At 40.2% G+C, this 22,179-nt stretch overlaps 2 protein-coding genes across 5 annotated transcripts in view; one reads left to right on the forward strand and one right to left on the reverse strand.

Annotated features, from left to right (window-relative positions):
- Positions 1-5,931, reverse strand: part of LOC124113130 (glycosylphosphatidylinositol anchor attachment 1 protein-like) — a 32,716-nt gene extending 26,785 nt beyond the window's left edge. The window contains exons 1-2 of one of the 4 annotated variants that reach the window (XM_046473367.2): positions 5,844-5,883; positions 4,206-4,281 (exon numbers count right to left, since the gene is read on the reverse strand). The gene's annotated coding sequence lies outside the window, so the exon portion shown is untranslated. Of the gene's footprint in view, positions 1-1,143; positions 1,214-4,205; positions 4,282-5,799; positions 5,822-5,843 lie in introns of those variants that run through there. The other 3 variants (XM_046473366.2, XM_048397807.1, XM_046473369.2) reach the window with 3 other exon arrangements.
- A 6-nt stretch (positions 5,932-5,937) lies between these two features.
- Positions 5,938-20,336, forward strand: LOC124113131 (cytochrome c1, heme protein, mitochondrial-like). The gene is made up of 7 exons (XM_046473370.1): positions 5,938-6,091; positions 9,684-9,877; positions 11,481-11,607; positions 12,958-13,128; positions 17,228-17,375; positions 18,324-18,424; positions 19,996-20,336. Exons 1-7 carry the CDS (start codon positions 6,020-6,022, stop codon positions 20,092-20,094), a joined length of 912 nt encoding a protein of 303 aa, XP_046329326.1. The 5' UTR covers positions 5,938-6,019; the 3' UTR covers positions 20,095-20,336.
- The last annotated feature ends 1,843 nt before the right edge of the window (positions 20,337-22,179 follow it).

Raw genomic sequence — 22,179 nt, forward strand, 5'->3', positions numbered from 1 at the left:
CAAGAGTAAAAACTCAATTGCTCAAAACGTTCTGGAGCTCTGGATGAGCCAGGAGTCAAGACGGTACTTTGGCAGGATAAACAGGAATGGTGGTGAGAACAGTTGGGCCTGGCTTTGTAGTTTGTTCTCCCGCCTGTACCATCACATCTTCCCGGGGCAAGGGGAGTTAATTGACTTTAAAAGTCCAGTTTCCACCTTTGCTGAACTAGTCTGGAATTTCTGGGCTCTACTGTAGCACCACCAGTGGCTATTACGACTTCTGTCCCTTCTCTGTCCCGCCTATTGACTAACCAAATTTCATATCTCGAATCACTTGCATTTGCTTCTAACAAAATGGCAGCGCCCAGTCAAGACGATTTGATCAATAATCAAGTTGTATATTGTAATAAAACCTGTCTTACTCAGCGAAGTGCAGCAAATCACTTGAGCACCTTGATTACAACCATGAGAAGATTTGCAAAATATCTGTCGACGCCCAGTTATTGGTACACATGCTTTGCAAATCCTGCAATCGACCGAAATCTGCACCTTGATATGCATGTTGTTTACAAACCCAGAGCTCAAGATAACTTTTTGAGCAATTGAGTTTTTACTTTTGGGTTTCTATTTTAATTGGGTTATTACATTTTTCATTGGGTAAATTACTAACCAATATTTTTTCACTCACATATTCATAATTCTATTGGGTTTTTCCCCTAAAGAGTGAACATTTTAAGATTTATAAAAATGAAATAATGTTTTAAATGTATACAACAATGATAATTGTTCTTAATATATAGGGTAGGCTTGACTCAGAAAGTCAAATAGCTCGTATTTGTGTTTCGGAAATTAGCTCCTTTGTACGCATTCTGAAAAATCTTCATTGGGTATTTGTAACACGTGCTGTTTTTACACATTTGAGTTTTCCATGTAATGCCCGTGTTTCTTTAGGCAAGTTTATTGAAAGTAATTGGGTTTTGAATATTTTGATGGGGTATTTTACGCAAATACGCTGCTTCTCTGTAGCTCTGAGTACACCTGGCAGGCAAAGTGGGATGGAGAAAAATCGTTATTTTCTTCAAGAGCGAGATTTTTGTTGTCCTTAGTTACTGAAATTCTGAAATGAGTGAGTGTAGTTTTACTACTGGAGCACTGGGTACTTACTTGGGATTACAAGATAACTCCCTGGGCTATATCCCCTAGGATCTACAGTAGCAAGCTGCAGCCATGGTGTATATTGTACACAGCTATAACAACCTCATTAATTATTTATCTCGTTAAACTGAGAAATACGTAAAATCAATACCTATCCAGTTTCATCTTACAACTAAGGAACTTCATCTATATTGAACACAAATTGCAGCAGTAGAGGGTAGAAACTAACATTTTTAGTACACTCGTCTTTATGATAACATATAGAAAAACCCATAAAAATGGCAAATTTCTAAGAGTCCATATGATAACTATTCGGCAGTTTGGCCAGGACGACAAGACTAGTGACAATTTCTAACACTGAAGTGGACTTCAAGGTCTAAGAAAACATAGTTGCTGCAAGATCAATACATTGTCATTATTAATGCATGTAGTCATTCACCAAAACCTCAGTAGGCCTTACATGGCACTGTTAATGTTGTAGAAGATGTATAAACTTGTATGTACCATCGGCCAAATTTGGAGGTACACTGGTTTGTTTCAGGTTTGTGAGGGTTACATTTTAATGACATATTGTTGAACATGTTAAACAATCAAGTAAATTCGAGTGATTGAGTGCTAATCGATAACAATATGTGGATGTACCGTATTCACCATATTAAGTGCCATGCCCCAACAAGCGCTGTAGTTCCTTCAATTTCTACATTCCATTGATGACGTCACATAGTGCTATGAGTAAGTAAATGAATTGGTTTAACGCCACTTTGAACAGTATTCCGGTTATATCACAACGTGCCAGCTTGATATAGGAGGAAGACCCGAAGTGATGGGGGTCTCAGATGTTTACCACTTCGGTGAAACCCACGAGCATGGGTATGGTGCTGACAAACCCAGAAACAATCTGGGCCAAACATGATTCGAATCATAGGGTTCTAGCATGCCCAAGGGACGCAACTCTGCACAGTGATTTGCGGCGCCTTAGACTACTTGGCCACCAGTGCCCTCTCAGTGCCATGATGTCATGCAATAAGGTTACCAAGCAGTGGCGCCATTGTCAAAAGAATGTTGAGGTTGGTAGGTTTGTAGTTTAACGCCGCACTCAGCAATATTCCAGCTATATGACAGCAGTCTGTACATAATCGAGTCTCGACCAGACAATCCAGTGATTGACATCATGAGCATCAATCCACGCAATTGGGATCGATGACATGCATCAACCAAGTCAGCCAGCCCGACCACCCGATCCCGTTAGTCACCTCTTACAACAAGCATAGTCGTCTTTTACGGCAAGCATGGGTTGCTGAAGAGCTATTCTACCCCGGATCTTCACGGGTCAGAAGAGTTCCTCCAAATAGACATCAGTCAAAGGGGACCAGCTCCAAAAAAAGAGTAGCCGATTTAAAACAAAAACAAAATCATATAACTGGTCCAAATGGACCAGAGAAATGTTTGAAAATAAGGAGAAGTTTCTTAGTTTTATACTCCTGAGTGAGTGAGCGAGTGAGTGGCGTTTAACACCCGTTTTTAACAGTATTCCAGTTATATCGTGGAGTGTCAGCTTAATGTGGGAGGAAAGCCTGAAGTGATGCAGGTCTCAGATGTTTACTCATTGTCAGAATAGGTCCCCAGTAACTTAAGCTGGTTAACCATATGTTTTGTTTGTTGTTTAACGCCGCACTCAGCAATATTTGGGCTATATGACGGCAGTCTAAATAATAATCAAATCTGGACCAGGTTATCATGAGCATTGATCCACGCAATTGTGATACAATGACATGCATTATCCAAGTCAGTGAGCCTGACCACCCAATCCCGTTAGTCGTCTCATAGGTGTAAGAGGTGACTAAATGGATCCGGTGGTCAGACTCAGTGACTTGTGATTTGTGGTTGTGGATGTGTGGTGTCTTACAATGAAGAATGAACCAGGGAGAATTATGCAGTTTTCTATTCCGGGCGTAATCTGTATCTCACATTGAAATAACTAAGGGAGCAGGAATGAAGATTTCCTCTTCCATTGTTCAATGTGCAACTTGATTCAATCAGAAGATACCACTAAAGAAAAACAGATGGAAGAAAGAAGGGACCCGATTTTCCGACATCAACATGTCGGCTTTAGCTTAAGGCTTAGAACATGAAGATAACTCTAACTATATGTGACTATTTTATATTGTAACAGTATTTACAATCAAAATAGAAAATATTCATAAAAAAATATAACTTCTCTGTATACAGTAAGCTAAGTGTGAATGTTATACAATAGGTATTTCATGTTTCAACAAATATATGTTCTGATTTCCTGCCAGACAACAAAAAGATCAATAGATGACAATGATATTTGTGCTGTGTAGAAACATGGTAACGAAAGTAGAATCAATGTTACCAAGAATAAAGCAAAAATATTACTACATAAATCGTTATTATTTATATCATAAACATAAGGTGACGTTTTCGCTTGACCTTCAGTAGGCTCTTTCACCAAATGAAATCGGTCATGCTTTGCCTGCACCCCGAAAAGGTGTATGTATTTTTTTTTAATCCAAACGAGTTTACACCCCTAGAAATTTCATAACCCTGGTCATATTGTAACCCTAAAAATCAGAAACTTTGTAACCCTATTTCATATTTCTAACATTTCGTTTATAAGACATGATTGCAAAAATGTCAATCTAGTAGTTGACGGTAGTGGACCAGTCCATTCAGCATGTAGTAATGACAGCACAGACTCTGTTAAGACTTTGTATTTTGTCCTTATTTTTCAACCACGCAATCAATGGACTCACATTCATTAATTCAACCATTCCTCCACTATAACTAGTATAACATTCACATACAAACTATCATCATAACACAACTCCAATTGAGACGACACCTGGGATTATTGTTAATGTACACAACTAATTTAGATGTGACACTTTTAGCTCAATCAACTGGTATTGGGATATAAATCGAAATTAAAATTCCATTTATAACATACTTTTTTAGACAGGGTTACGATATTTCTATCTACTTGGGTTCTCATTTTGAAGCTTTCGAAATTAGTGTAACCCACCCTGAAATAACGAACCATAACTCACAAATAATTCTGAGGATGGGTTGGTTGTTTATCGCCGCACTCAGCAATATTCCAGCTATATGACGGTGGCCTGTAACCTGAGGATCGGAAAGGGGTATATAAGTATTAATCTCGTAAAGGTGTAAAGGGGAGTTTGATCAGAATGGGTATTAATTCTTCATTCAAATGATCATAAAGGGATGCTTGATCGGAAAGGACAGTTGGTGCTCCGGCTGATCCAGTGTGTCGTTGTACACTAACACCTTACGTCCATTAAGATACTGTCGGCAACTACTTAGCCTGTTCCTGATCCAGTATGTACGTAGGTTTTGCGGCCAGTGGCAAGACACACTGTGTAAATATTCACCAACCGCATACTTTGATCAGCTGTTAATATTGGAGTTCATAAATTGAAATTATGATAGTAGCAATGCTCATGGCAAGAGGAGGTAACTCTCCCTGCAATTATTCTCAAAGCTGGTGTACCACACCTCGGAGGGTCGGCTCAAAATCCCATCTCTAAACTCATTGATTAACGCAGAAAGCGGGAAAATCATATCTCTAGAAAAGCGGGAAAAGCATATCTCTAGAAAGGGAAAATTACTATTTGAAAAGAAAATTCAAAAGAGCCACTGATGAATTTGCTGTAAAGAGACAGAAATTGGAAACCCTTAAGCCAAATATGAGAGGAAAATATTTCAGCCTTAACCGTTAACAGGAGAGAAAAGAGTGCTCATGCTCAAACTATAAAACCAGCCTGGCCAAAAATGCTTCAAAAGTCAAGAAAATTGGGAAGGAATTTAAATACACCCAACAAGAGCTGAAATCTTCAAAGGAATATATCGAAAAGTCAACTGAAGCTTTGGAAGATTCTATTAGCCCATTGGAAGAGGCAGCACAAAAAGAGAAAAACATGAAAAAAGACTTGGAGTACTGTGAAGAACTGTTGAAAGACAAAAGAAACCGATTAATCATGAAACATTGTTTTCTTCATGTTTACTACAGACTCCTTATGCTTCTTTTCATATTTTGTTGTTGTAGGTAAGACATTTCAAGCTTAGGAAAATCTTCTGCATTCCCTTAATGACCGGCACAGTTGATGCTGTACTAGAAATGGTGCCTGCCTGGAAGCTGAGATGTGTCATAAGTTATTAACTTACCCCCAAAATTGGACATTAACGCCACATTTCAAAGTCATTTTTCTATTCCCAAAATTCAGTTTAGATGAATATGCACCAAAATTGGCCATGGATTACTGCTGTTATGCTACAATAATATTATGGTTTAATTCAAATAAACATTTTCTTAAAATGTTACCTAATTTTTAGACCAAAATGAAATTTCTGGCTCTGCACGGTGGTGTCAAAAAGAGCTTTTCTGAAAGTTAATCAGGCAAGTGGGAGAAAAACCATCCTATGATATGTTTTTCTGAAGGATTTCTGAAGCTAAATCAGTGATTTTTAACACAATATGCAAAATTCTAAATTTGACTGAGCATTGCTAATGATAGGAATTTGATCAAGATTAGAGTGGTTGTACGAGTGATACATTTCTTGTCAGTCAGTTTTCCAAATACAAAATGTGGCATTCCTTCTGAAAACATAAAAAAAACATACCCCACTGACATATGCAATTAAGTTTCTGTCAATAATGTTGTTACCTGTAAACAGAAAAACACTTGCCGGGAACTCTCTTCCGGTACTTTTCTATCCGGAAATTGCTCAGAATAACTGCGCGTACACTTTTACCCTGGTTCATAAAGTCCGTCTGTCAGCTTCCTTCGTTACGGGGTCTAAGGTACTTGACGGTCTCTCTGCCTCGAGGTGAAGAACAAAAATGGCCGCTATCGTCGGCAGGACTTCGAAGCAAGCTCTGTTGCGAGCAAAATCGGGTCTTGTGACCCCTCAGGTAAGGCTGAAAAGCACTCAAAATATTAAAATAAGTAAAGGGAAATGTAAAACCGTCCACGAAAGACTATCGTCGTTCAGCGATGGCAAGGTTGAGGGTTCAGAATAAACCTTCAATGCCCTTGAAAATCACGTTTCATAAGTTTCAGTGTCACGTAAGTATTGTGGGTAGATATGTTTGCATTTCGGTTGAAAGGACATAAATTCTTAGATAATACACATGCATCTATCAATGTATTGTCCTGGAAGTTAAATTGGTCGGAATCATATCCAAAACCATCACTATGCCATGTAACTTTGAATGGAATTAGAGAAGCTGGGGAAATGGCATGCTTGAGGCAATGTAAGGTTAGATTTTGGGTCACATTTGTCTTAGCCATTGTGATACGAGACAGGAAAACTTGTGTCACATCTGTATGGTAACTGACTGACTGATTTGTGGGGACCGATTTGTGACCCTTGAAATGAGGCATATTTTGCATCTGACTAGCTGTGAAATCAGGAGCACCTTTAGAATACAGTACTACGATTTCTTGTCAGGACAATCTCTGCCATAGGTCACGTCTCAAAAAACAAGCAACCAGATTTTGTGAGAATCCGTTGGACGCGAATCCACGACCTTCAGATTGTTAACCCGACAGCTAACAGACTGAGCTACGTCCGCACTGAAAACTAAGTCCAAATTTACCTAGTCATGATTACACCGTTACAGAACTGAACGAATAGGTGACGGACACTTACACATTTTGCGGGTAGACATGATGGCACGTGACTATAGTTTAAGGACCCTTCTGAGTGATCCTGATGCCATTTGGCACAATCATTTTATTCCGTAATCTGCAAGATACTGAGTGGTGAGGAATGAGCGGATATGGTGTGAACTGAAAACGGTGTCAGATGTCAAACTTGCAGGTACGCATGAATGACATGGTGTTTAATAATTTATCGGTTGATTTTTGTAAGAGAAAAGTGTGGTGGGAAACACTGTAAGGATATTGTGGAAAATTTAAGGAACGGAGGAGGCATAAGCATGGCTAGTGACCACACAAGGCTGAGTTCGCTTTTGAATCAGTGCTGAATAAATGTAGCGGTGAAAGTCGCTTGTGTGAATGTTCCAGGGTGGTTTCCTGTAGCCAAAATATTTGACACTAAACCATTTGACCCTGCTTTCTCTACGTTTTTGTGTGAAAAATATTAGGAGCTTCAATAGAATCTGTGATAGCCACTAAAGGGGTACCTAACCCTAAGGATTGTAAACACCTAACCCTAAGGGTTGATATATCGTAAAGGTGAACCAAGGGCTAACGATACGGTTTGGGTAATCAAATAGCCACTAAACAGATTACGGAGTACCTAACCCTAATGATTGTAAAGGGGTAGTTAATTGTAAAAGGGATCCAAGGGCTCAGGATAGAGATCTGGGTAACCCACCCTAACACCGGCGACATTTGGATGTGGTCAGCGCTAATATAATATACCTAATACACTGCATTCCTGTGCATTATAATGAAATTTAATGAATCAAAAAGATATTGTATGTATATTTGTTCCCATTTATAATCATTTTAGCCACTTAAATTACGAAAAAATATATTGTAGGCTATTTTTAGTAAACAAATTTTCAAAACTCTCAACATCGTTAGGCTTATTCAATGACATTGCGTGTAGAGATGATAGATCATTTGGAGAAGCTTATATACACTTAATGACCCCTTACGTCACAGGGCATTGTTTTGCTGGTGTGACTGGCAACAAAATTCTACCAATTATGCCATAGAGTATCGTGACGTGTTTGAAAAGTTTGTGGTACTGTATTCTAAAGGTAGGCCCGAAATCATGACTACCAATGCTTAGAGCACCTTTAGAATACGGTACCCCAGGTCTCATGTTTTTTTTGAGCCCCTAAACAATACTTAACCACACACTTTGATGAAGTAATCAAGGTTGACACTTCGAAGTTAACTGAAGACATCGAAGTGTTTGCCACTTTCCACTGAAGTTATGTTATGAATTATATTCAATAAGTACAGAAAGCATACCTCAATGCTTACTTTTTCCACTGATGCACATTTTAATCAGACTTGATCTGATTATGATTCTGCATAAGAAAAATTGTATGCACCAATGATGTATCAGCTGCTGTTTGTAAACTTCCTGTCTGTTATACCATGTGACTGATCATGTTGTGCAGCAATTTGTAACTTGACTGTTGGAGTGGCTCAAAATCATGTGACTGTAACAAGATGGTGCCTCATCTTGCTCGGCTGGGCCATATCACAATACAATTAACAAGACATGCAAGTGCCTACAAATGTTCTCAAAGATAAGACCTGATTTTAGTGTAGTGGGATTGTTATTAGACATGTAGTTAGAAATACTTAGATCTCTGCGTTAGAAACAAAAGTTTTTGTCCACTAGTCCTTCTAATGATAACAGGGGCGGTCGGGTAGCCTAGTGGTTAAAGCGTTCGCTCGTCAAGCCGAAGGCCCAGGTTCGATGTCCGACATGGGTACAATGTGTGAAGCCCATTTCTGGTGTCCCCCGCCGTGATTTTGCTGGAATATTGCTAAAAGCGGTGTAAAACCATACTCATTCACTCTAATGATAACATATGGGAAAATCCTCAGAGCTCCAGATAAGCTTTTGGTGTTGTGGGTATTTTACCCATGCATTTTAAAATCATTGGGTATCAGTAATTCTATCTGCGTATTCAAATTTTTGTTACCCACTAGTTTTTACACATGTGGGTATTTAAGTTAAATATTTAAAAACACTATTCATCTAGTCCCTACAAACTGGTGTCGTGTGGGTTCGAGAGCTTTATAGGACTAAAAAATACCATGATACTTCCACACGAAAGTGCGATGGCAAATGATCATGATGTGACTGTCATCGTGGAGTTTGGCAAGGTTGACGGAATGCCCGTTTATAATTTCAAAATAAGTTGCTGATTTGCTAATCGAATACGCAGGGTTACTTCACAATATTTTGATGATACGCACGAATTTTATTTTTGTAGCGTATCTGTAATGTTCGTTGCGTATTTGATACGCTTGGATTATATTTTACTGCGTATTTCTGCCTTTCTGATGCGTATTTCACGCAGATACGCAGCTTATCTGGAGCTCTGATCCTTAAAAAGGGCAAATTTTTACGAGTCCTTATGATACCTTAACTATTCAGCAGTTTGGCAAGGACAATAGGACAAGTGCCAATTTCTACTGCTGCTAGGGGCTCCAAAACCCATAACACGAGGAAATATCACAACTCTACATCTCTGCCATAGGTTACATGTCACTGACACAAGGAACCCCTTTTTGTGAGAATTTGTCGGATGCGAACCCGTGAGACTTTCAGCAGCTAACAGCCTGAGCTACTTTCACTCTGTTAAACTGAGTGTAAATGTATTCCTAGGACATTCTGGAAACTGAAAACAGTATCAGATGTTGAATTTATGAGTACTCATGAATGACAGGATATTTTATAACGTGTTCAACGATTTTGTGAAACTTGTTGTATTGTGTATCTGTAACGTTTTTACCCACTATACTGGAACATAGAGACAATATTTGATTATGTTTTACATGGTGCAGGCTAATTTCGTGTCCTTCAAGAAGCTCAGCACCGGCAAGAAGGTAGTTGTCGCTGCTGCTGGAGCTGCAGTTGCTGGAGGGGTTGGTCTGGCGGTCGCCCTCAACCAGGCCGTCATAGCTGCTGACCTTGAACTCCATCCGCCAAAGTATCCATGGAGTCATCATGGAATGTTCAACGCATTTGATCATGGAAGGTATTTGCTAACAATTTTATGGGGTCCCAGACCATTGTCACCTAATATTTTATGATCATATTCATGTAATGTTGCACATGCTTGAATCCCTGCACTAAATATACCTGTTTTTTCCTTGAGACCCAGTCTGAACTTTGATTTCATATATTATCAGTTAAATTTGATCATGTTTATCAGGCTAAGATGTAGGTCTTGATGTTTTTGTGTTGATTTTAATGATTCAAACAACCATGCTTCAGGGATGTGAAATCTCCGCGGAAACGCGGAAAATCGCGTTTTTTAAAACAGTAGTCCTCGGAAAAAATCATCTTCCGCGGAAAAAATTATTAAATTTAAAAAAAAAAAAACTCCGAAAAATATGATCGAAAACCGTACAATTGGAGCGGATTGTCCTGTTTTCGATCGGAGCTTTCACAACATAGGTTTTCGGACATCATACGTTTTCTGTCACGAATACTTGCACTATAACGTGGGGTGTGGCGTCACACAGAAATTGTAAATACTCAGAGTCAGCTGATGGCTTGTTTTTAAGATAAAGTTGTCTTTTAGCCTGTAAGTGAATGAGATGTTTTACAGTTGTTCATGTGATAAGCGAGAAATTTATGAATGTTTCTTCAGCGTCCAAAACCCCATGTCATGGGGATATATATTGTATTAATGTCTTATGTTTGCAATGGAGTTTTGTTTTTTTCATCAAAAGGTAAGTACAAGGTAAGTTTTTTTCAATATGCTTCAACATGGGGAAAAGGTCAGACATTGCACGCTTGTGACAGTTGTCCTTGTGTCTGGGGGATGGGGGTTGAAGTTTATGGCAGTATTGCTCCCAGACCTGGCGGGTAGCCAGGTGCGCGAAAGTTATGCCCGATTTTTTTAAAGTACTGATTTAACTTCGAAATTTTACTGCATCTTCCATCTTGTTTATTTTGCTTATTGACTTTTGCCATTGACTTATTACATTTCTTGGTGTGAATGTTGTCCAAACTACATGAAATTGCTTAAAATGCAATCAAATGTTTTAAAAATTTCTGGGGGGGCATACCCCCAGACCCCCCTAGACTTTTCCTCTTTTTTTGGCAAAACCTGCTCACATCCCTGATGCTTGTTCTGCATATTTGCTTCCATTCTCAATTTTTGTATGTTTTAATAGGATGCAATATTTTGTGTCCATCAAATCCTGAGTTGACATGTTTTGAATAGTTTTATGATTTTGATATGCAGAGTGGGTCGATGTTTAGCATACATAAATACTTGACACCATATTTCATTGATATTACACCAGTGAAGATCCAGGTTATAATAGGTCTTACAGCAAACCACACTTGTCGTAAGAAGTTACTATGCTTGTCGTTTGGGGCGATAAGCATGATAAGTGGGATTAGATGGTCAGGCTCGCTGACCTTGTTGATACATGTCATTGACCCCAATTGTGTAGATAGATGCTCATGATATCAATCACTGGATTGTATGGTCCAGACTCAATTATTTACAGACCGCCGTCATAAAGCTTGAATATTGCTTAGTGCGGCTAGATCATGTAGATAGAACAGTGCTGAAGCGTTGTTACATCCTTCACGTTACCGGGGTAACCTTCCCTCTGTTGCAGCATCCGCCGTGGCTATCAGGTATACAAGCAGGTGTGTGCTGCATGTCACAGTATGGAATACCTCTGCTACCGTAACCTGGTCGGCGTCATCATGACAGAAGACGAGGCCAAGGTAGAAGCTGAAGAGGTGAGTGAGAGCTATATCATGCCATAAAGTGCTGTTTTCGGCTTAATGGGGTATTTTTTAGGTCCTAAAGCGAGGATACATCTCAAGTCTTTGAAAGGTCTTCCTTATGAGATACATCTGTTTGAAAATGGAGGGGTGCATATGTCACCAAAAGCGTTGGTTTTATGTCAGTATGTGTTGATCAATGTTGGTTTTCCTTTCCCCAGATCACTTTGAGAAGGGCTATGACAAGGAGGCCTTAAGTTTCATGCTGGGGGGCAGGGCATGCCTGAAATCCTTGATCGTGGGTTCAAATCCCGATTTGTCAGCACCATACCCTTTCACGTTGTTTTACCCAAAGAGGTAACTGTCTGTGACCTCTATCATTTCTGACATGCCATGATATAACTGGAATACTGCTCAAAGCGGTGTTTAGCCCAACTCACTCACACACTCACTCACAAGCTGGGGGCACGGGTGGCCCAGTCGTCTAAGGCACCATAATTCGCTGTGCAGAGTTGTGTCCTAAAAACCTATGATTGTTGGTTCGAATCCCGGTTCGCCCTGATTATGTTTCTAGGTTTGTCAGCACCATACCCGTGCTCGTGGGTTTCACCGAAGTGGTAAACGTCTAAGACTTGCATCTCTTGGGGCTTTACTTCCACATTAAGCTGACACGCCGTGATATGACTGGAATATAGTTAAAAGCGGCGTTAAACACAACTCACGCATTCACAAGCTTCATTTTGAACAGTTGGGAGAGTACAGTTTGAACAAAACAAAGTACTAGCAAACAGTTACATACTTTCTAGTTGGAATTACACTCTCAGTTATTCAGGTTACAGATGAAAGATCACAGATATATACAATATATATATATTGTGGTACATTTTGCATAACTTGAATCTTTATTGCACAAAATTGCAATACAAAATTCAGGCCAATACCTGTCACTACTCTACACAAATGGTTACTAATGATGGGACCTGTGAAGTATCCGGGGTAGAATAGGTCTTCAGCAACCTATACTTGCTGTAAAAGGCGACTATGCTTGTCGTAAAATGCGACTCAGGATCGGATCGGGTGGTCAGGCTTGCTGACTTGGTTGATTTATGTCACTGATCCCAATTGCGTATATCGATGCTCATGATGTCAATCACATGATTGTCTGGTCCAGACTTGATTATTTACAGACTGGCGTCATACAGCTTGAATATTGCTGAGTGGGGCATTAAACAACAAACAAACCAAACCATGCTTCAGGTTTCACCCAAGTGGTAGACATATAAGATCTGCTTTCCTCCAACATACTGTGTTATAACTGAAATCTGTGAAACTGTTCACCTGACCCCCTCACTCACCTGACTGCAGATCCAAGTGACGGATGGCCCAGATGAGGAGGGCAACATGTTCCAGAGGCCAGGCAAGTTGTCGGACAAATTCCCGGAGCCGTATGCCAATTCCGAGGCTGCCCGTGCTGCCAACAATGGTGCTCTTCCCCCTGACCTCAGCTACATCGTCAATGCCAGGCATGGTGGAGAGGTAAGAGACTTTGCCTTTTTCTTTGGGGAAGGTAGTCATTAGATGTCAGACATCTTAAATGACAGCAATAAAGATGTCATAATCGTGGGTAGAACGCGCGATTCTATCCCACGAGCAGTGTTCGAGATATGCGCCTACCAGTAGGTCCGTGGAGGTTAGGTCTCGTTTCGCGCCTGTAGTTTCCAATTTTCGGAATAAAATTTTGGAAAAGCTGACTAGTCATATTGAACCTTGATCATACTCCTCAAATAAGGGGAGTGAAACCTTGTCAGTATAAGAGTAGAACACTACCTTTTGAACAGTCTTGTTGAGGACAACTATATATCTTGTAAGTCTACAAGGGTTTGTCTTTCCCATGCCTATACTTTTGATTATCCGGGCATTTGTAAATCCGAACAAATTCCTCTGAACAGGAATATCTGGATTTCTAGGTTTCACAGTATGAGCAACAGTGTTCGAAATAATTATAAAACCCAACAAGACAGCTGGGCAGGTGACCCAGTGTTGCCTGCCCATCTTGCAGTAATGCAAACAATCACTTGAGAATCTACAAGGAGCTATAAAAATGCTGAATACATAAGCATTGGGCAGGTACTGAGGTGGAGTAAAATTTCCTACCATGTGCAGGCAGTTATTTCCGACACTGATGAGTAAGCTTATAAAACCCGAGTAAAATCAAATATTGATATTATCAATGTGTCCCTTTCCTGTTACCATGGTTACAAAGGGGGAGATTATTTCAAAGTTTTGTCGAACCAAGGGTTGTTGTCACAAATCATCTCTGTGCATACTGTTGAGATCTGCCACAGTTGTAGCTGCGCACATCAGTTAGTGCATGTGTATTCTGTTATCGCAGAAGTTCTACTTGTTGAGTGTAGAAGTAGGTTTAATTACTCACCCGTGAAGATATCACCTGTTTAAAAACAATAAGCTGGTATTACACAGTGTTAAATACCAAAGCGTGTGCTTATGTACTGCAGAAACAAGTTTCACAAACAAATGTTGAAAACACTCAACATCCCTTGGCTATTTTAACGACATTGTGCATGGTGATGAAAGATCACTGAAAGGAGATTATGCACACTTGATGACACCAGCCATACTGTTCAGGCCATATGCCCATATACATACAAAAATATTATATATATACAATTTTGTAGAAGTATAAACATGCAGACTTATATGCACAGAGATGTGCACGTGTACAATTTTTTGAAAAATAAATCGCATCACAACATTGTGATGTGATTGTAAACTTTGTGGTGCAGATCCCCGTTCCAGAAGGCAACCGTAGTGCAACAAAAGTCCTAAGTCTTTGTTAAAGTATTGGAGTTGCGATAACTTTAGCACTTTGATGGCTTTGTGGAAAGGACTCCTGGATTCTAAATGTGGGCCTTGTATGGTATAAATTAATACAAGTTTATATTTAATGTTTGAATTATTATTCTGTTAAACTTATTTGGATTATGGCTGTAGATGGCTGCCTATATTCACACACAACAGGGAAATTTTGAAAAAAGAGTTATGAATGGCAAGTATTAAATAAAATTCTAAATGAGCTCCCATGTAATTCCAAGTCTTTTAAACTCATGAATAGTTCTGGTATCTGACTCTTTCACTCGTCATATTCCAGAAAAATTAACTTTCTTTTCATAAAATTACTATAACACATGAACTTGCTAAGTCTACTATATACTGATATAAACCAGGGACCCACCCCACAAAGCCATCTTAGCGCTAAGGAAATATTAACTCAGATACTTTAACTCAGGCTTTAGACAATCGTTGTGGTAATATAAGATCACTTTGTGGAATCAGTGTTTGCGTTTACGGCGTCCCATATACAAAAATACGCACTGAAAAAAATAGGACCTGTCCCCTTACGCATTTTTTATTTTGAAAAAAGTTCACTTCACGCATAACTTATTGTTGTTTTGTTTCGTGTTTCTCTCGCTCCCAAAACCCATGTGATAATGTGTATGCAATATTCGCTGGGTTCCGGTACAAGCCAGATTTCGGCCGGAACGCGGAAAACTGAGAGGTATCCGATGACGTTTCTCTTCCATGTCGTGTCCGTAATGGCATCGCTGATTGGTTTACAAAACGGAAATAGAAACGTAAGCCAATCGCAGACCTTGTTAACAGTATTTTGTCAATGTCAAGGACTAAAGTCCAAACGGCATCCCCGAAACTTTGTCAAAAGAAAAATAGGTTTCAAGAAAGTTTGCTTGAAGAGCCAATATACTCTTTCAACACCGTAGGCCGGTAGACCAGCCATGTCGTAGTCACGTCAAAATAAAGGGTAGATCTATATAATTTTATGAACCTACCTGTCATATCATTCATTTATTAAATCAATCACATTTCACAATGTCTGAAATACGTATTCCATTCCAATTTATCATTTTTTATCGAAAGATTAAATGATTCACTATTTCCCGCGATGTTATTGAAAATAAAATTCTCGGACACACACTTCGACAACGGTCCACATCGAACATTTCATAGAGCAAAACAAAGACGTTTCAAGCAAATCTTTAAATCTAGTATACAAAGTAATAAATAACATCAACCAAAATATATCTATAAGTTGTCGAAATTAGAGCTAAGTTATTATTTCAATCTTTTCGTGTGATCACGTATAATGTAAATCAAATGACATCTCGGCTTTCGTCGCCTCGATTTCTCGACTCGGATACGATGTTTCCCATATGCCTGAAAAACCTTTGTCACAGCTCCTAACCTAAACGATACATCCACGAAGTTCCATGTTTTTAATATAGATCGCGAGTTTCCTGCTTGAAACGTTCAGAATAACAAAAAACTTTCGTAAAAATCTTTGATTACACACGTGCTATTGCTGTAATTTGATTAACAGCCTTAGGTCATGTACTCTAGTTTGACCAATCACCACCCTCGTAGCAGATATCGGCAAGAAAGCACGTGACAAACTTACAGCGACGAAAAGACTTGGCGAGGTTAGTGTAGATGAAAAAATAAACTTACTAATACGAAGCTTCGAAATGGACGTATTTCTTCATGTTACTGACAGCCGCAGGTATCGAGAAATTGGTGATGACAGATACTATTTACAATTATTTATAAAATACTTTTCCGATCAGGCAAACAATGAAAATAAAAAAGAAATAGGTAGATCTAAGTGGATTTTATGTTTGTTTATATTTGACAAAAATCGTCAAATTTACCCTTCCTTGGTCCTCAATCTGGACGTTTGAATGGGTTAGCTAACATTTGTTTTTATTTACAACTTACTTAAGTTGTAAATGCTTTATTTAAATAATATGATAAACATAAATATGTATAAACAGTAGGATTAGACCTTTCAAATGGTGAATAACGTGTAGTTGCAAAGATGTTTTACTAGTCTAACATTTAGTCTATGAAATCTTATATTACACAATAGCCTTCTCGACTCTAAAAATAAATATATAATTTCCCCTTTGCTGATTTCCTAGCTAGAGCTGGCTTGACTTGCTTTTGTATACGTTTCTAGATTGTTGTTGTTTTCACAAAATATACATATTCCACAGTCATGGTGCAGGACTAATGTTTTACAAGCAGATATTTTCCTTGATAAATGTTGGCTTCATCTATCACACAAGAGTCTCTGGGAACTTGGTGTCACAGCAGATAAAGCTCCTGGTTGACTGGTGTTGAAAGAGTCAAGTGGCTAATCTATGAAGATTTCAAAGATGTTTTGTGTAGACACATAAAAACTGTGACTTAAAGATTTTAACCACACACTTATTTATGCTCAGAATGGCCTAAAGTTCACCATTTCAGGTCCACATTTAACAAAATTTCTTGGGGGGGGGCATGCACCCAAACCCCCCTAGATAGCTTCGTGCCTACGGCGCTCACGGCTACCGCGTCACAGGGGACCCCGTAATTTGGGAACACAATGCAAACACTGGGAATGGAGCCCTTGCTTGAGATTTCAGTCAAGGATTTGCCTGGTTCAAACGCGATTGTTCACAGGCTGCCAAGATATAGCTGATTAGTACTGTGACACTGAACAAAATTTGCCCACTCCTAATAAATGATCTAAATGTGCTAATGTTAATGTTATTGTGTGCAGGACTATGTATTTTCATTGCTGACTGGCTACTGCGACCCACCAGAAGGAGTCAGTGTGAAGGAAGGACTCTACTACAACCCCTACTTTCCAGGAGGAGCTATAGGCATGGCCCAGGCTCTCTATAATGAAATCATTGAATATGAAGATGGTAAGTGCTGTTTTACTTATTTGTCATTACCAATGTACAAACATCAGATTTAGCAAAACTGATGATTTATTGTTGGTGATGTTGATTTTTTAAAAATACCTGGGGTCGCGAGAGTCATCCATGGTTCTGTAATTTCTCTGTGGTGTCCTGTTAGTTGTGCTGGAATCTGTTGAACGTGGGTCAGAATCCCATGTTTACCCCGATCACTTTTGGAATTCCTTCCCAAATTAAGATGAAAGAGTGTAGTATAATTGAAATACAGTCAAGTCATGTTAATCTGACATGGTTGGTTGCATATGATTATGTCGGATTAACGAGTATGTCTGATAAACAAAATTAAGAAGTATCAACACATCTCACATCAAAACATGGGCTGTGTACTCGCGGGCAGATGACCAAGGAGTTCGTTAATTACTCTGTCGGATAAACGAAACTGATTAACATGATTAATGAGTTATTTCGGTAATTCATTGCAAAATAGGTGTGTCGGAGTCGGGGTGCGAGACTGTCGGATTAACGGGTCTAAGTAGCACTGATTTAATCGGTTTCCATCATTAGTGTCAGATAAAGCCGATTATCGGATTAACAAAAAGTGGATTAACAAGACTTGACTGTTTAAAGCAGTGTTCATCCAAACTCAAAAATGGTATTTTCAGTATTATGAAACCAGATAATAATCTGCCGTTGGATTGTCAGTTCAGTCGGGTAAAGCGTCTCCCTTGAGAGTGGAAGGTTGGTGGTTTGATCCCTGGCCGTGTCATGCCCAAACCGATGGTACTTGTTGTTTCCCTGCCTGGAGCTCGGCATTAAGGGAAATAAAACAAGGTCTGGCTGGCTTGAAGTCTGCGATCTCGGTCTGGTCAGACCACCTCAGGGTGGGGTCCTTGTTTTCTCATACTGCCCTCGTTAAGTGTAATTATTTATACAATGTTGGTCGTCTTTTTGCAGGCACTGAGGCCACACAGAGTCAGTTAGCGAAGGATATATGTGTGTTCCTGAAGTGGGCCGCAGAACCCGAACATGACACTCGCAAGAAGATGGGACTCAAGGTAAGAGGTCATCACCATGAAATGAGTGGTGCTACGTGAACCAGTGTACAGCCCACAGGTCACACATCAGGGGAAGTTATGCAACTTGGTCTTGGAGAGTCCTTGGATGGGTGGCCGTGATTAGCAGCTTGGCTCCTGAGAGTTTCTAATTCTAGGACTTTGGGCCTGTCCCACACTGAAGCACATGTGGTGTCTTGTTGGGCAAGTGACTGTACTCAATATGCCTCTGTTCACCCCACAGTGAATGGGTGATGGTGATGTGACTGTTGCCTTTCTAGCAGCCTGGGTTGTATACTTCCCAAGGTGCCGAGAATGAAAATGAAATGCACACTGATCCATTGATCTTTGTGTACTTTGAGCATGTTGTCCAGCATAGAAAAAAATGCCATATAAATGGACATCAGTTGGCTGTTGACTGCAGAGTTACATACCTCAGTCACATGCAAGGATCCCCTGATCATTAAATGTTGGGACGATGGACCAACGTGCATATCGATGATTCTTGCATGTGCTCTTATCTGTGGTGCGTAAGCCATCTTTTCCATAGACAGGAAGGCCAAATACCTGGTACACTGATGATTTACAGTGGATGAATTTTTTAAAGTTTTCACTACAAAAATTATGTTTGGTGTAATAGTTAAGAAAACATTTCAGGCAAGAAGCGATATATTATCCTTAGTGTGCGACTGTGATTGATACTTGTATCAAGACTATGGCACTTATGATGCATTGATGCATTAGTGTATCGTCCCATTACTTCTGATAATAGGCTGATCCTGAATATGGTTCTGGTTATTCAATACCTTGCCATGCTTACCAGTGTTAGTCCAAAGTGGTAAATGTCATATCTTTATCGGGGCACGGGTGGCCCAGTTGTCTAAGGCGCCGCGATTCGCTGTGCAGAGTTGCGTCCCTTGGGCATGCCAGAAACCTATGATTGTGAGTTCGAATCCCGGTTCGCATCGATTATGTTTCTAGGTTTGTCAGCACCATACCCGTGCTTGTGGGTTTCACCGAAGTGGTAAACGTCTGAGACCTGCATCCCTTCGGGCTTTCCTACCACATTAAGCTGACACTCCGCGATATAACTGGAATATTGTTAAAAGCGACGTTATACCCAACTCACTCACTCACTCATATCTTTATCACTGTTGACTTTCTGCCCGTGAAGATTCGGGCTAGAATAGGTCTTCAGCCACCCTTGCTTGTCATAAGAGGCGACTGTGAGGCAACTAATGGGATTGGGTATTCAAGCTCGCTAACTTAATTAATGCATGTAATCATACCCCAATTGCTTGGATCAATGCTCATGATCTTAATCACTGTATTGATTGGTACAGACCGCTGTCATATAGCTTGAATATTGCTGAGAATGGCATTAAACAACAATCAAACAAACACTGTGTTTTTTCCTCCCACATCAAGTTAACACATTGTGATAAAACTTAAATTTCGTTCAGAGCAAACTCAAACTTAAAACCATTTCATCCTCAATTGAACTATTGATGTTTAAGTTTTGGAATGATATACTAATGGAATCTTGAAGTTAACAATGCTATTGATTCTTTCAGGCTATCATAATCTTCTCAGGACTAATTGCAGTAAGCTACTACCTGAAGCGACACAAGTGGTCTGTACTCAAGAGCAAAAAGATAGCTTTCAAGAAATGAGAACGTGGGGATCATAACCTGTCCACAATTTGTAAATTTTATTGTGTTTCCTGTCATTGGACTAGACAAAGGACTAAGTTGTTCATGGATGGCTGGCTGACTGACAACATATTGCTGGGCTTCTACTATATATCATCCATGGCCATACAGAAGGAACAGTTGTTGCATGTTGTTTCAATCATGATCTATACAGCTGTTTTCAGTCGTGATACATACTTAAAATAAAACTTAGACTGTGTTGACCATGTGTTCTGTTATATTTGGAGGCACGGATGGACGAGTCGTTTAATGCCTAAGTCACATATACACCGATGCCAGGAAAGATTAGTTTACGATGCCCAAAAAGGCTGAAAATCAGCAAAATTGAGAGATACCCGACGGGGCGCCGGAAGATAGTCTGTGAGCATTGGCCATGTTTTTGACATCTGGAAGACCCCGGTGGACACATCGGAAGAAAATAACTCAGAGTTATTTCCTTGCAGAGTCCGGTGGTCCATCCCCCGATCGGTAATGGATCAGTGACATCTTCCGGAGCCTCCTTCTAAGCCTCTCGTATGGACCAATCAGATTCCACCTCTCGTATCACCTGCGTTTGCTTCACACAAAATTGTGGCGCCCGGTCAGGACGATCTGATCGATAATCAAGATCTGTATTGTGATAGAACGGGTCTTACATCGCGCAATGCATCAAATCATGAGAGTACCTTGATTAAAAACATGAACAGATTTGGAAAATATATGCTGACAACGAGTTGGCGGTGCACATGCTTTGCAAATCCTGCAATCGACCAAATCTGCAAGACAGTTTACGAACCGGATTTCGATTTCAGTGCCCGTTAGTCCAGCCGAAATGTAACTCCATAATACCCGCCTAGTTCGGCAAGGGTGGAAACTGGACTTTTATAGTCAGTTAACTCTCTTGCCTCGGGGAGATGGCACCAGCCAGACAGCGAGGGAATCGGACACATTTTGCAGTGAGAAGGTGTGGTATGGTCACCGGAGGATAGCCGAAATGTCATCTCCCGGGGATAGGTCAATACTCGGAATGTTCCACTCCGGTGACCACACGATTAAGCCAAGTCGTAAAGTGACCAACAAGAGTCTGGATAAGCATCGGCCAGGCGCCAAGCGGGTATCATTCATCGGACACTGGAAATGTTGATGTGCCTGTTCTAGAGTGTATTATATATTGGGTTGAATGGGATGAGCAGCATGGAATGTCTATAGGGATGCCTGTCCCTCCACACACACTGTCCTTCTGTCTCTTCCTCCCCGTTGTGCTCTTCTTCGCAGCAGCTCCCTCTGCCTTTCCACTCTTCATCTCCGAAGTTTCATACTCCAGAAATTTACAAAATCAACTGAAATGTGATACAGCACTTGCAACAATTTTGAAAGCAAAACACTTTTTCCCAAACCCTTGAGACCCTGGCTGAAGGGGTATCTACCGATCATCTTTGGTTTCATTACTGCACCGAAGTGTCACAGAGGTGGGCATATATCTGTAGCACGCCGGGGCATCGGTGAAACCCACCGCCCACATCGTCCGGTGACCGTTGTATATGTGACTGAGGCATAAGACATCGCAATTTGCTGTGCTGAGCTGTCTTCAGGCGTCCCAGAAAACTATGACTGTTAGATGATTGGAATATCACTTAGCCCTGCTTATGTTTTTTGGCTTGTCATCACCATATCATTGCAGCGCTTGCACGCACACTCGCTTGCTCACTCACTCACTTAACCACTCACCACTCACTCACTCAACCCGCTCACTCAACCGCTCACTCAACCACTCACTCAGCCACTCACTCAACCACTGACTCACTCAACAACTCAACAACTCAACCAAATAGCCAACCAGTATTAAATGATTAATGCCCTGGACCCATCAGCAATCAAAGCTTCCTTTTGAAAATGACGCACCAGCTCCATCTCTCTTACCACTAACTTTGCACAGATTTTCTAAGAAGACTCATGGGTATGAATTCAACACTCATCTGAACAAGAGGTTGGTTTGGAGCCACATTGAAAACCGGTGCCTCGTAGGACCGAGCCCTCTTCACATAATATCGAATCGGTAGATTGTTT

Source organism: Haliotis rufescens, unplaced genomic scaffold (assembly GCF_023055435.1).
Source record: "Haliotis rufescens isolate VD_foot unplaced genomic scaffold, xgHalRufe1.0.p SCAF_17, whole genome shotgun sequence".
NCBI classification, from domain to species: domain Eukaryota; kingdom Metazoa; phylum Mollusca; class Gastropoda; order Lepetellida; family Haliotidae; genus Haliotis; species Haliotis rufescens.